General features: G+C 46.2%; 1 protein-coding gene across 1 annotated transcript in view; it reads right to left on the bottom strand.

Annotated features, from left to right (window-relative positions):
* dnajc4 (DnaJ (Hsp40) homolog, subfamily C, member 4) overlaps positions 1 to 15,813 on the bottom strand; it is a 54,069-nt gene that overhangs the window by 21,502 nt on the left and 16,754 nt on the right. The window contains exons 2-3 of the mRNA XM_060927943.1: positions 10,856 to 10,987; positions 10,252 to 10,342 (exon numbers count right to left, since the gene is read on the bottom strand). Of these exons, the coding sequence (XP_060783926.1) occupies positions 10,252 to 10,342; positions 10,856 to 10,950 (186 nt within the window). The 5' untranslated portion in view covers positions 10,951 to 10,987. The remainder of the gene's footprint in view (positions 1 to 10,251; positions 10,343 to 10,855; positions 10,988 to 15,813) is intronic.

Consider the following 15,813-nt stretch of genomic DNA (forward strand, 5'->3'; position numbering starts at 1 on the left):
TTTCAATTAATCTTCTGTCATCCATTTGCTAAAATTATGTGCCACGTGTTATCAAGACAACACTTCATGTGACAAAGAAAGATATGACAAATACATAAATGTATGAAAATCATTTTGTACAATTAATGATTGATACATAGAAACACTTAAAACATGTGTGTGGCAGCGGGGGCGTGGTCAAGCGCCGGTCTGTGACAGGAGGGCGGAGCCAGGGAAGGTGAGTGGCAGAATCATTACACCTGACGGTAATTAACCTGTGTTTTGTGTGTTTTCCCAGTAACCGCGCCCTATTTAAGGAGGCAGAGGGAGAGCAGAGAAGAGTTCATCCCAGGACAAGAACACAGTGTGTGTGTTTCACTATCAGATTAAAACCGGCGGTTATACTGAAAAGTCTGGCAATAAAAAGCCTATTTGCATCTGAAGTGTTGTCCTGCCGTTCTCTGCGCTCCACCCACACTTCAGAGAGCTCTACAGTGGTGCCAAAACCCGGGACAAGGTGGAGCACCAACCTCGCAGCCCCATGGAATCCTCCCCGTTCGCGGACCTGGTCCACGCCCTCGCCACGGCTCAGCAAAGCCAGCACCAGGCGCTCGTCACGCTCCGAAAGGAGCAAGAGCGGCGCTTCGAAGCCCTGGTGCTAGCCCAGCAGGAAGATCGCGAGGCGTTCCGGCATCTCCTCGCGTCGGCGGGGTCCACCAGCGCCCCGGCCGCGGGCCCGTCTCCCCTCACCGTGACCAAGATGGGCCCGCAGGACGACCCCGAGGCGTTTCTCACATTGTTCGAGCAGGTCGCCGAAGCCTCGGGGTGGCCGATGGAGCAGCGCGCGGCGCGCCTCCTCCCCCTCCTGACAGGAGAGGCGCAGCTGGCCGCGCTATAACTCCCCGCCGGCTGGCCTACGCGGACCTTCACCGGGCCGTCCTCCAGCGCGCGGAAGCGCTGGCGCTGTTGTTCTGGCGTGCGCCCCACGCGCTGGAGGACGGCCCGGCGAAGGTCCGCTCCTTAAATAGGGCGCGGTTACTGGGAAAACACACAAAACACAGGTTAATTACCGTCAGGTGTAATGATTCTGCCACTCACCTTCCCTGGCTCCGCCCTCCTGTCACAGACCGGCGCTTGACCACGCCCCCGCTGCCACAATGTGTTTTTAAAAAAAAAATTTCTTTCTATCAATACCTAGCCATGACCTTGAAATCAGATCCATTGATAACAGTCACAAATAGCGTTCAGTGTTCGTTGTTACAGCCAAACACAATACACCGATTAGGCATTTTGTATCACAGAATATTAATACATCATTTCATAGTGTTTTGAGTGTTCAAAACTATCCACAAACTGAATAAATCCACAAAATCCGCAATGTAAACAACTCTGGTAAACGCACGCTATAGAGAAAACATGGGGACAGGCCAGCATCACCCAAGGGAGGTTACTGGTATGACGCCACACATAAGTTGACCTAGTTAACGGCTGGCTGCCTAAATTTGGCTGTGCGCGTCAACTTTAAATGCTTGTAGCGGGCGCATCGTGACACTGAGATCGCGGGAAACCGAGGGGCTTGAATAACCCACCAAACCCGACATTTTGACACATGATATAGCCTGATTGCTGAAATTACCGCACGACGCCTTTAAAGCAAGGATGGAAAGGTAAAATTGTGTGCCCTCACTCTAAATGCCAACTTACGTTGACTGCTCTAACCTAGCTCCCGCCCCGTTCAGTTTCATTTCTGGTCTCTGCCTCTCGCTTTTTACGCAGCTCTGATTTCTCTTAGCTGCACTCTTTACACTATCATTCCTTTCATGCCATTACCTCCTGCAAATTGCTGTTTAGTGTTGGTATTTGCTGTTGTAGCTAAAGCCACATTGCCATCACATCACTGGCATAATTTGATTAAAACAAAATGAATATGAATGTCCCATTATTAATCAAGTTGTACATGCCCGCACATAACATAATCATATGCGTCTAAAGACTTGTAGGCACGAAGTTTTTCGTGGGTGTACACTGAAGTCTTGTCAATAAGGTACGAGTATATATCTGGCCATTGTATACCAGGGAACTTACTAACATCGTCCGTCCACTCTTTAATTAAATGCGGATCCGGTAGGCGATGTCCACTTGTTAAAGTTAACTTATTTATGTAGCATTCTCGATCTTGTAACGACAATTGTTTGGCATAATCTGACAGCTCATAATGCCGGTCTATGGGCAGCGCAATTGTTTCTGGGTCCAGGCTGCGCGCGCATCCTGGCAACGGTCGGTTTGTTTACAAACATGCGAAGGGGTCTATTAAACCCTGCAAGGATAGTGGTGAACCATCATCTTCGCAGAAGAAACACAGTCAGAAAAAAAAAATCTTGACTGACCATGATCAGAGATCCAGAGGTGGACAAAGTACCCAACTTCATTACTTAAGTCAAAGTATAGATCCCACTGGTCAAATGTTATTCCGATACAAGTGAAAATTGTCCAGTCAAATTTTTACTGAAGTTAAAGTACTGAAGTACTTGCTTTTAAAAATACTTGCGTATTAAAAAGTACATTTTCTGTCAACGCATTGTTGTATTATTGCCACAATGCTTACAAAACCTAATGCTGTTACCAAAGACAGAAATGAGATTTCACAAAATGAACGCATGCTGTACCATCATGGTGGTTCAATGTTAAGCTAGCTAGTCAGTGAAGCTCCACCTGACGCTAGCAAGTGCTTTTCAAACTCGAAATCATATTGGGTAGCTAACGTTGCTAGAAAAGAAAGATTTCTACATTCTTTATTTGGCAAGATTATACCGAAACATATTTCTGAAAGGACTTCAGATAAGTTAATGTCATTCCTGTTAGCATAACTCCGTTTTTACATGCTAACTAACAGGTCCAAGTTAACTAGCTATGTGTAAATGTTAGCTGTGGACAAGGCTATGGCAACTTGGCGGGAAAATCCATAGAAAGTCATTTGACTAACCAGACTGCATAGCTGTTGTAACGTTATCGCTAGCTCTAAAAGCACAGACAACTTCGTCGCAAGCTTCCTCTTGGAATCAAACGTTTATATCCCTCAATATGCTTCCACAGGTTGGATAGTGAGTTTTTGTAGGCCGTGATGTGGTTTGTTTTCGGCAAACAAAGCAAACATTTAAAACAAAATGAATCTTTAATCCTTTCAGAAAACTGAAACATGGGTTCTAGGTATGGCCATGGGTGCGTGCATTCCCTAGAAGAACCGCCTCCTTCCATTCTGCCATCAACTGATCGCGTTCAAATAACGCTGCTGAGAAATCACTGAACTTGATTTTATCCAGTCTATGGATGTGACTTGACCCTAGTGATTACTGATAGGCTGTCTTGGTGTCACCTACAAAAAAAACAATTGTGTTTTAAAAAACACATCCACTTTCAAAGCTGCTTCATAGTAATGAGGACCTTGATAGAAATGTAGTGGAGTTAAAAAGTACAATATTTGCCTTTCAAATGTAGTGAAGTTAAAGTCACAGGTTTCCAAACAAAATAACTCAAAGTACAGATACTCAAAAAGTGTACTTAAGTACAGTACTCAAGTAAATGTATTTCATTACTGTCCACCTCTGCAGAGATCACTTACATGCTTGATGAAGTTCAATCGTAAAAAAACGACAGCAGAACTCACGGCTATGTTTAATAGAGAAATTAAGAGCACTTGCACAATGGGACACGAACATACAGGATTGGTAGTAAAGAGCTGTGTGGCCAAAAGAAAACACTTGTTAGTTAGTGAGACTAATCAGGAGAAAAGGGTTCAATTTGCTAGGGAGCAGAAAGATTGGACTCTGGAGCAATGGAAAAAAGGTCACGTGGTTTGATAAGTCCAGATTTGCTCTATTCCTGAGTGATGGGTGTGTCAGGGTAAGAATGGAAGCGCATGAAACGATGCATCCATCATGCATAGTGGCCACTGTACAAGCCTCTGGAGGCAGTGTTATAATCTGGGGTTGCTTCAATGGGTCAGTGTGGCAGCGGGGGTGTGGCCGAGCGGCAGTCTGTGAATGGAGGGCGGAGTCAGGGAAGGTGAGTGGTCATGTCACTACACCTGTTATCAATTAACGTGTGTTTGTGTGTCTCCTTCAGTGACTGTGCTGATAAAAGGAGGGTGAGAAGGGGAGGACGGCGCCGAAGGCTTGCTACTAGCCTGTGTGTGAGTGTGTCTACATTGTGTGCTGTAAAGCAGCAATAAAGGAAGAGTTAAATCGCAGGCAACCGCCTGCCGTGCTTCACCCACACCAGAGTCTCGCTACAGTGGTGCCGAAACCCGGGAGAGTGCAGAAGGGAACAGCCCCATGGAGTCCTCGCCGTTTAAGGAGCTGATCCATGCCCTCGCCACAGCCCAGGAGAACCAGCACCAAGCGCTGGTCGCCCTCCGGAAGGAGCAGGAGCAACGGTTCGAAGCCTTGGTGCTGGCCCAACAGGAGGACCGCCAGGCATTCCAGCACCTGCTCGCGTCGACGGGGCCCACGACCGCCACCGGAGCGGACCCTCCCCACCTCACCCTAACGAAGATGGGTCTGCACAATGACCCAGAAGCCTTCCTCGTGCTCTTTGGGCAGGAGCGGAGGCGTGAGGTTGGCCGGTGGACCAGCGCACGGCACGCCTCCTTCCCCTGCTGACAGGAGAGGCGCAACTGGCCGTGCTGCAGCTCCCCGCTGACAGCCGGCTTGTCTACGCGGACCTTCGAAGAGCCATCCTCCAGCGTGTCGGCCGCTCCCCAGAGCAACAATGGCAGCGCTTCCGCTCGCTGCACTTGGAGGAGGTCGGCTGGCCGTTCGCATTCGGGCAGCAACTCCAGGATGCCTGCCGGCGGTGGCTGAGGGCAGATGACCGCGACGCCGAGGGAATGAGTGATTGACCTGGTGGCACTGGAGCAATTCGTCGCGCAACTTCCGGAAGGAACGGTGGAGTGGGTCCAGTGTTACCGCCCAGCATCGCTGGAGCAGGCAATTGAGCTGGCAGAGGACCACATGGCGGCAGTTCCGACAGCAGAACGGCCCGTCTCCTCTCCCTCTGTTTCCCGTCCTCGCCCCATTCCCCCATCACGGAGGCGGGGGCCGGCTCCCCCCCAGCCGGCCCGGCGCACCCATGGTGTCCTCCCGTTTCCCCCTTCCTTGTCTGTGTCTCGTCCCCCTCAGGTGAGTGATGCCTGTAACACCGGTGCAGAGGGAGAGCCTGGGCCAGTGTGCTGGCGCTGCAGGGAGCTGGGACATCTCCAACATCAGTGCTCCGCGATGGAGGTGGGCATGGTGGTCTGGGTCCCCGACGCGCCAGAAACCACCCTCGATCGGGCCGGAGCGTATTGAATACCGGTAAGTGTCCAAGGGGATACATATCAGGCTTTCGTGGATTCCGGCTGTAACCAGACCTCAATCCACCAAAGCCTGGTGCAAGGTGAGGCACTGGGGAGAGCACGAATGGTGAAGGTGTTGTGTGCGCACGGGGATGTTCACAACTACCCTTTGGTGTCCGTCCACATTCTATTTCGTGGGGAAAAATCTAGTGTAAAGGCAGCAGTTAATCCTCATCTCACCCACTTGCTACGCACATAGTGAAGAGTGGGTCCTGTCGTAATTCAGCTAGGGAAAGCCCTGGAGTAGCATTGGCGGGAGAAGCTGTCACAGAGCCGTCTACGTCAGCACCGCGTCAGGGCGATACACGGAGTGAGGAGTGCCCCGCCCCTCCTCCCTCTCTCAGGGATTCTCTTGGGGATTTCCCGTTACAACAGTCGCAAGACGGGACTCTGCGGCATGCATTTGACCAAGTGAGAGTAATCGATGGTCAAATTCTCCAGCCAAATGCGACGCCGGCCTTCCCCTACTTTGCTATTATTAAGGATAGGCTATACTGAGTGACGCAGGACACTCAAACTGGTGAAGAGATAACACAGTTAGTAATTCCAAAGAGCCGCCGGGAATTCATATTCCAAGCAGCTCACTTTAATCCCATGGCCGGACACTTGGGGCAAGATAAGACACTAGCCCGAATAATGGCCCGGTTCTATTGGCCAGGGATTCACGGGGATGTCCGTCGGTGGTGTGTGGCGTGCCGCGAATGCCAATTAGTAAATCCCGCGGCCACTCCAAAAGCGCCTTTGCACCCTCTTCCTTTAATCGAGACCCCATTTGAAATAATTGGGATGGATCTTGTCGGGCCATTAGATCGGTCAGCACGGGGATATCGCTTTATTTTTGTCCTGGTAGACTATGCAACGCGATATCCGGAAGCAGTGCCTCTCCGCAATATCTCAGCATGCAGTATAGCAGAAGCACCCTTCCGCTTTATCTCCAGGGTCGGGATTCCGAAAGAAATCTTGACAGACCAAGGCACTACCTTCATGTCACGCACATTGCGCGAGCTGTATGGGTTACTGGGGATTAAGCCTATCCACACCAGTGTCCATCACCCACAAACGGATGGCTTAGTAGAACGGTTCAATCAAACTCTCAAAAATATAATTCAGAAGTTCGTAAGCGAAGATGCATGTAATTGGGATAAATGGCTCGAGCCCCTGTTATTTGCAGTACGAGAGGTCCCGCAAGCCTCCACAGGGTTTTCACCGTTTGAATTGTTATATGGGCGTAAGCCACGTGGCATTTTGCACGTGCTAATTGAAAATTGGAAGGAGGGACCTTCATCTAGTAAAAACGAAATTCAATACATTCTCAACCTGCGTGCCAAACTCCACACACTCACGCACTTAACCCAGGAGAATTTGCGGCAGGCGCAAGAACGTCAAGTCCGACTGTACGACAGGCACGCACCTTAGAGAGTTCACACCGGGAGACAAAGTACTCGTGTTACTGCCCATGTCGAGCTCCAAATTGACGTGTTTTCGCCCCTACTCAGCTGCACCCACCTCATAGAACACCACATTGAGACACCCCCGGGGGTGGTAGTGCGTAGCCGCCCTTACCGTCTGCCCGAACACAAAAAAAAGGTGGTCCGGGATGAACTTGAAGCCATGCTCGAAATGGGCATAATTGAGGGGTCCCACAGTGACTGGAGCAGCCCAGTGGTCCTGGTCCCCAAGACCGATGGGTCGGTCCGGTTCTGTGTGGACTATAGGAAAGTCAATGCGGTGTCTAAATTTGACGCGTACCCAATGCCTCGCATTGACGAGTTGCTCGATCGATTAGGCGCTGCTCATTTTTATTCAACACTGGATTTAACGAAGGGATATTGGCAGATCCCCTTGACTCCTCTATCCCGAGAGAAAACGGCTTTTTCCACACCGTTTGGCTTACACCAATTCATCACACTTCCTTTTAGGCTGTTTGGGGCACCCGCCACGATCCAGCGGCTTATGGACAGGGTCCTCCGCCCCCACGCCACCTACACAGCCGCGTACCTGGATGACATTATCATCTATAGTAATGACTGGCCGCAGCACCTTGAACACCTTAGGGCCGTCCTAAAGTCGCTGAGGCGGGTGGGTCTCACGGCCAACCCAAAGAAATGTGCAATTGGGCGGGTGGAAGTACGGTATCTGGGTTTCCACTTGGGCCATAGGCAGGTGCGTCCCCAAATTAATAAGACTGAAGTGATTGCGGCCTGCCTGAGGCCCAAGACCAAAAAGGGGGTGAGACAGTTCCTGGGGCTGGCTGGCTACTATCGGAGGTTCATACCTAATTATTTGGACGTCACCAGCCCGACTGATCTCACTAAAAAGGGAGCACCAGATCCGGTCCAGTGGACGGAGCAATGCCAACAGGCTTTCTCTAAGGTAAAGGCTGCACTGTGTAGAGGGCCACTGTTACACTCCCCTGACTTTTCTCTCCCCTTTATTTTGCAGACGGATGCATCGGACAGAGGGCTGGGGGCCATTCTGTCCCAGGAGGTGGAGGGGGAGGAGCGTCCCATGCTGTACATTAGCCAGAAGCTGTCGATGCGGGAAGGCAGGTACAGCACGATTGAAAAAGAGTGCCTAGCCATCAAGTGGGTGGTCCTCGCCCTCCGGTACTACCTGCTAGGGCGCCCTTTCACCCTCTGTTCGGACCACGCGCCCCTCCAGTGGCTCCACCGTATGAAGGATGCCAACACACGGGTCACCCGTTGGTATCTTGCTCTCCAACCATTTAAACTCGAGGTGGTCCACAGGCCGGGGGCACAGATGGCAGTGGTGGACTTCTCTCCCGTCCGGGGGGGGTGTGTCAGCTTCAGGCCGAACGGCTCCCTGGCCTGAGTCGGGCTGTGGGGGTATGTGGCAGCGGGGGCGTGGCTGAGCGTCAGTCTGTGAATGGAGGGCGGAGTCAGGGAAGGTGAGTGGTCATGTCACTACACCTGTTATCAATTAACGTGTGTTTGTGTGTCTCCGTCAGTGACTGCGCCGATAAAAGGAAGGTGAGAAGGGGAGGATGGCGCCGAAGGCTTGCTACTAGCCTGTGTGTATGTGTGTGTGTGAGAGAGAGTGTCTATGTTGTGTGCTGTAAAGCAGCAATAAAGGAAGAGTTAAATCGCAAACAACCGCCTGCCATGCTTTTGTGCTCCACCCACACCAGAGTCTCGCTACAGTCAGGTTTAGTCTCAGGAGTGTTATATGGCAATAAAAGGAAGTCACTTATATACTTCAATGGACTGAACGATCAGGTTATTACATCAATGGATTTTTTTCTTCCCTGATGGCGCAGGAATACAATTCAGGCTCAAATTATGAAAAATGTGTGTCTCAAGGCCAATTTATGCTGACAACCCAGTCCTCGCAGACGGTGTCGCAGACAGTGTCTGCGTAGCCCCCCCACCTTCGCAGACGCTCTGCGCGCACCTCCCAAAAATTGTGACCACCGCAGAAGCCTCGCAGACAGCGCCGCAGACAAGAGGGCTCTGATTGGTCCACTCTACCCGCTGTACATGCACTTCCGCTTCCCTACTTTCCCGGTTTTTGTTTTCACGACCGGCATTTTTAAAAACACGAGCGAAGATGGAGCAGCATGAAGAGCGGTTGATTGAGGAAGTGAAGAAGTACGTACATCTATACGACTCCAGTTCTAGTCATTATAAAAAAAAGTTCTAGTCATTATAAGTAACCGGAGGATAAACACTCCACTAACCACAGCCACCAACTACTCCTAGCGACTTTGCCCCCCTTGCGTTGTGCCGGTGAATAACATCGCGCACGCCTATTCCACCGCTCAACAATAAATTACAACTGTCTGCGAAAAGCTATCTGCGAAAGCCTTGTCTCAAGAGCATGCAGAGGCCTTCAGGGAGCATGAGCAATCATTTTCAAACATGAATTGGCCACCACAGAGTCCCGACCTTAACCCCATCGAAAGTATTTGGGAGGTGCTGGAGATGACTTTACAGAGTGGTTCGACTCTCCTGTCACGAAGACAAGATCTTGGCCAAAAAAAAAAAAAATGAATGCAGCTCTGGATGGAAATAAATGTTGTGACATTGCATCAGGTTGTCAAAACAATGCCATGGTAAATGCATGCCATAATCAAAGTTAAAGGCGGTCCAACAAAATATTAGTGCACACGACATTTTTGCCCAAATGAGGATGGGTTCCCTTTTGAGTCTGGTTCCTCTCGAGGTTTCTTCCTCATGTCGTCTGAGGGAGTTTTTCCTTGCCACCGTCGCCACAGGCTTGCTCATTGGGGATAGATCAGGGATAAAATTAGCTCATGTTTTAAGTCGTTCAAATTCTGTAAAGCTGCTTTGCGACAATGTTTATTGTTAAAAGCGCTGTACAAATAAACTTGATTTGATTTTTTTTTTTGCACAGGCAGTATAAAGAAAACCTTTTTAAAAAACTGCATAGGATTTCCAAAGCTACAGCCTGCTGGATTCTAAACTAAAGCACATTTAAAGTTCGTTAACTGTGTTCCAGTAGAATTAAGTTATTTCCGTTTAGAGCCAAAGCCCTCCATCTTCAGATAACACTCAAGATAACACTCTTCGTTTTCTCTGCATGTTAATTTGTATGGATTGCGTTTGTATTACATCATTGTTGTCTGAACCTCGTCTTTTTTGTTCATGAACTTCAGCTTAAAATTGCCATTTCAGTTATTGACTATCCACTCGAACACTTATCCAAACCAGCATTTCTCTCAAGTCTTTCAGAATAAGAATTCTTACATATTCTTGAATTTCTCTGTATGATACAGAGAACTTATAACTTACAAACAACTTACAAAATATGCAGACAGCTGAAGCTACAGTCATACAAATAGGTCTGGATCAGCGTGCCTGCCAAATGACTAATGGAAATGGAGTGTTATGAACAAAAACCTTTTTGGATTTGTCAAAAAACGCATTCTTTATTTCTTCCAACGAAGCATCTGGCTTAACCCCAAGAACATCATAGTAGCTTGCAGATGACCTACAGACAAAGGAACAGTGGAAATAAGATTTAACTTTTTCCCCCAACCAAAATAAATCATTACATATCAAGACAAAGATACTATGCTACTCAGTTAAATGATAAGAAAAAGACTTTGCTCCAAGTTATTAGAAATAACAAAAATGTTATAATACTAATAGCAAAACTATCAAGATGAGATTTCTGAATGTGAAATCAATGTGGACTCACTATCCTTGATTTTTCCCTTTAGGTCACGTCTTTCTGTCTGCTTGAGACTTTGGATCTGACTAAACTTTCCATGCCTTAAATACGACTTAAAAATGTAAACAAGCGTCGATGGATTTTAATCAATCATCATTAAGTGATTAAGCATGGACGATTACTAATAAAGATAATGGCTGTGCTATTTAGGCTATGATGTAACTGGTTTTTTAGTAGGGAAATACAGAATTCAGATAAACAGAACAAGTAGGATGCAAATATTTACATGCAGTTGCAATACACAAATTATGTACAAGAATACAAACTTGCCTGTGTGTAGCAGAAAGTGATAGTAGGCGCTGAGAGAATTTGTGGTACCACAGACAGTTGTGACAGAGCCGCAGCGGGGCCTCCAGCTGCATCATGCTAACACTCCTGAGAAATGTTTATCCACAGGAGAACCTACCAAGAAATAAAGAAAAGCAAAAAGTTCAATGATGAGAACACACACAGAGCCGGTAAGTGGGGAAATGCCAGTTTGGCTACTTTTGCAGCGTTTATATGATATGTATATGTTATGACTAGTTTTAAATGATGATAAATTTATCATCATTTAAAAAACTTGGACGTTAATTCATCAAACATCACACTAGAAGTGAGTCAACTGGTCTAACCTGTGCCAAGAGGTATTCAGGGCTAGCCCTTGATGGTGTGCAATAGTGCTGGAAAACTTGGCAATATAATTTATATCACAGTGTTGTTGATTTTACAGATCTGACTAGACAGAATCAGAATTGTGTTTATTGGCCAAGTATGTTGACATACACAACACTTGGCTCCGGCAGTTGGTGTCTCTCTACTGATACATAAGGGAAAAGAAGTGTGAATGTGTCCATCCAGCCATCCATCCATTATCCGTACCCGCTTATCCTGTACAGGGTCGCAGGCAAGCTGGAGCCTATCCCAGCTGACTATGGGCGAAAGGCGGGGTACACCCTGGACAAGTCACCAGGTCATCGCAGGGCTGACACATAGAGACAACCAACCATTCACACGCACACTCACACCTACGGTCAATTTAGAGTCACCAGTTAACCTAACCTGCATGTCTTTGGACTGTGGGGGAAACCGGAGCACCTGGAGGAAACCCACACGGACACGGGGAGAACATGCAAACTCCACACAGAAAGACCCCCGTCAGCCACTGGGCTCGAACCCAGAACCTTCTTGCTGTGAGGTGACAGTGCTAACCACTGCACCGCCCTGTGTGAATGTGTGCAAGTTATGTACAGTGGTGCTTGAAAGTTTGTGAACCCTTTAGAATTTTCTATATTTCTGCATAAATATGACCTAAAACATCAGATTTTCACACAAGTCCTAAAAGTAGATAAAGAGAACCCAGTTAAATAAATGAGACAAAAATATTATACTTGGTCATTTATTTATTGAGGAAAATGACCCAATATTACATATGTGAGTGGCAAAAGTATGTGAACCTTTGCTTTCAGTATCTGGTGTGACCCCCTTGTGCAGCAATAACTGCAACTAAACGTTTGCGGTAACTGTTGATCAGTCCTGCACACCGGCTTGGAGGAATTTTAGCCCATTCCTCCGTACAGAACAGCTTCAACTCTGGGATGTTGGTGGGTTTCCTCACATGAACTGCTCGCTTCAGGTCCTTCCACAACATTTCGATTGGATTAAGGTCAGGACTTTGACTTGGCCATTCCAAAACATTAACTTTATTCTTCTTTAACCATTCTTTGGTAGAACGACTTGTGTGCTTAGGGTCGTTGTCTTGCTGCATGACCCACCTTCTCTTGAGATTCAGTTCACGGACAGATGTCCTGACATTTTCCTTTAAAATTCGCTGGTATAATTCAGAATTCATATGTTCCATCAATGTTGGCAAGCCGTCCTGGCCCAGATGCAGCAAAACAGGCCCAAACCATGATACTACCACCACCATGTTTCACAGATGGGATAAGGTTCTTATGCTGGAATGCAGTGTTTTCCTTTCTCCAAACATAACGCTTCTCATTTAAACCAAAAAGTTCTATTTTGGTCTCATCCGTCCACAAAACATTTTTCCAATAGCCTTCTGGCTTGTCCACGTGATCTTTAGCAAACTGCAGATGAGCAGCAATGTTCATTTTGGAGAGCAGTGACTTTCTCCTTACAACCCTGCCATACACACCATTGTTGTTCAGTGTTCCCCTGATGGTGGACTCATGAACATTAGCCAATGTGAAAGAGGCCTTCAGTTGCTTAGAAGTTACCCTGGGGTCCTTTGTGACCTCGCCAACTATTACACGCCTTGTTCTTGGAGTGATCTTTGTTGGTCGACCACTCCTGGGGAGGGTAATAATGGTCTTGAATTTCCTCCATTTGTACACAATCTGTCTGACTGTGGATTGGTGGAGTCCAAACTCTTTAGAGATGGTTTTGTAACCTTTTCCAGCCTGATGAGCATCAACAACACTTTTTCTGAGGTCCTCAGAAATCTCCTTTGTTCGTGCCATGATACACTTCCACAAACATGTGTTGTGAAGATCAGACTTTGATAGATCCCCGTTCTTTAAATAAAACAGGGTGCCACTCACACCTGATTGTCATCCCATTGACTGAAAACACCTGACTCTAATTTCACCTTCAAATTAACTGCTAATCCTAGAGGTTCACATACTTTTGCCACTCACAGATACGTAATATTGGATCATTTTCCTCAATAAATAAATGAAGTATAATATTTTTGTCTCATTTGTTTAACTGGGTTCTCTTTATCTACTTTTAGGACTTGTGTGAAAATCTGATGTTTTAGGTCATATTTATGCAGAAATATAGAAAACTCTAAAGGGTTCACAAACTTTCAAGCACCACTGTATATGTGATAAGAAAAATGTATATGGGTCGTTCTAGAATTCGGGGTACATTTCGCAGCTCTGAGATAAACCTTTTGTTATTTTCCACAAAAGAAACCTTTATTGAATCAGTTTTAAACAATAATGCAAATTATGACAAACTTTCACGAACAGCGATGCTTGATGTACATTTTGGACCCAATTTATCCATAAAATATTAACTAAATGACTCCCACCCACCCTCCCCCACATTATTGGCTGTCTTTGATGACAGATTCATACATTCAACTTGAATAAACATGAAGAAGTGATTCAGTCTAACAATCTGTTTTTTTTGGGGGGGGTATTCTATTAACTGTTACAAAATCAATTGCATAGAAAGTCTATTTTCTGTATTCTGTGAAATTTCAGTAATAAAAAACAAAACATATTTTAACCCATCCCAATGTTCTTGTCAACTCCGTTATAAAACCGCATAAAACCCACAAAGACTTAATAATACGCATGATGCCTGCGCCGAGAAAGGTTGCTTCCTCTGGTGGGAAACTTCAGAAAGGCAGTCAGGTGTGTTATGTTTCTTCTCTCATTAATTTGAATAAAATGTTGAGGATACACCAACAGTAGATGAATCCTTTGTCAAATCTGTTATTGTGATATTGGAGTGAATCTCGCTCATGTTTTGAAAACAATAATATGATTAAAATCCAAAAGATTCTCTTTTTATACATGCTTTGTGGTAGCTAGTTTGAGGTTAGCATGTGAAGTTAAGACACAAAATGGTGGAAAACGTCAACTCTTAATGGATTGCCCAGTTTAACGATAACCGGTATTACGAGGACTAATTTTTTGTTTTCTTTCCACACTTGAAATGTACCCACAATTACAGAATGAGTCATATATGTACGTCATGTACAATATAGACATTACACAATTAAATAATATTGGTTGGGGTTTTTTCGTGGTATATCGGATATATTATTATTATTATTATTATTATTAAAAAACATTCACATTCTTTTCAGGTGTTCAACGCGTCTTTCTCTTTCAAAATTCTCTCAAGGTCTTCCGTATTTAATGAAGCAAACCTGGCAGCCATGTTTGTTTGCAAATTGTCACAGTTGCTCACGAGCGTAGAAGGTTTATGTCTCCGATGTGTGAAGTCATGTTGTCTTGACAACCATGCAATATCAAACCATATTCAACGCTCATTCTCCATTGGGTAGAGTGACGTAATACATGTAGGATAAGCGATATGCTAACAATATTGCATGCTATCAAACCAAATGAATGAAACCTGCTAGAAGGGAATAGAACACATACGTTATTTACCAGCTGGGAGGTCCGTATCGCGAAATACCGTGGCCGAGGTCTTGAAAGTACTGACAGAGGCCCTCTGGGCCGAGGTCAGTATCCAAGGTCGAGGTCACAGTATTTCACCATACGGACCGACCTTAAGCTGGTAAATAATATATTTATTTTTTCTTTCCCAAATTCTAATAGAAAATGAGAGCGCCCAAAAGGAAAAAACGAACCGAGGCGAGCCACCATTTTGAATCCTCATTCACGGCTGTAATGCAAATGGCTTTCTCCTTGGTATACAAGTGCACTTCCATGACAGGGAAAAAAAGAAAACTACATTTTGCCGCCTATGTAGTCCCCTATTTATACAAAATTGAGTCATTTGGGATTCAACCATGTTTTTGCTCGGTGTTAGCAACAGTTACAGGTTTTTAGCTTTCTCCTGAAATGTTTTCTTTTATTTCTTCTTCCTCAGGATAGTAAAACTCACTTTCGCTGTGAACACCGTCGTTATCGCTATCCATGCTGTAAAATTAATGCTGTTCTCCTGAGAAATGCGAAAATAAATGTTTGTTGTTGTTGTGAACGAGCGAGTTGCCAGAGGTCCATAACTGGGGTCCGTAACCGGGGTCCGTATCGTAGGATACGGACCTGCTCACCAGCCAATCAGAGCGCAGGATTTGATGGAAACTGGACCGCAAAAAAAAATGTTTTTATTCCATCGAGAAAGTGTCCTGTATGCAATCTATAAAGGCATTCACGTCGTCAGCCAAGTTTTAGTTTTCCTCAGCGAGGGGGATGGTCTCCTGTAGTTGGTGATGCCTTACAGGCCTCTCCATACTGACACAGTGACGTTGGCTGAACACCTGTTTTTCAGCTTTTCACTGTAACTTCTTTTTGCTACCCTAATTTCCTTAGTCAGTGTGTTTTCTGGCCTGCTTGTACAGGACCCTGTCCCCACTCCTGTAAGCATTCTCCGTGGCCTGCTGGAGTTGCCCTAGTCTGGATGTGAACCATGGTTTATTAATGTAAGTGCAGTACGTCTTGTTTGGTACACACACGTCTTCACAAAAGCTGATACAGGATGTCAGAGTGTCCGTCAGTTCATCCAAGTTGTCAGTTGCAGCT

This window comes from Neoarius graeffei, chromosome 8 (assembly GCF_027579695.1).
Source record: "Neoarius graeffei isolate fNeoGra1 chromosome 8, fNeoGra1.pri, whole genome shotgun sequence".
NCBI classification, from domain to species: domain Eukaryota; kingdom Metazoa; phylum Chordata; class Actinopteri; order Siluriformes; family Ariidae; genus Neoarius; species Neoarius graeffei.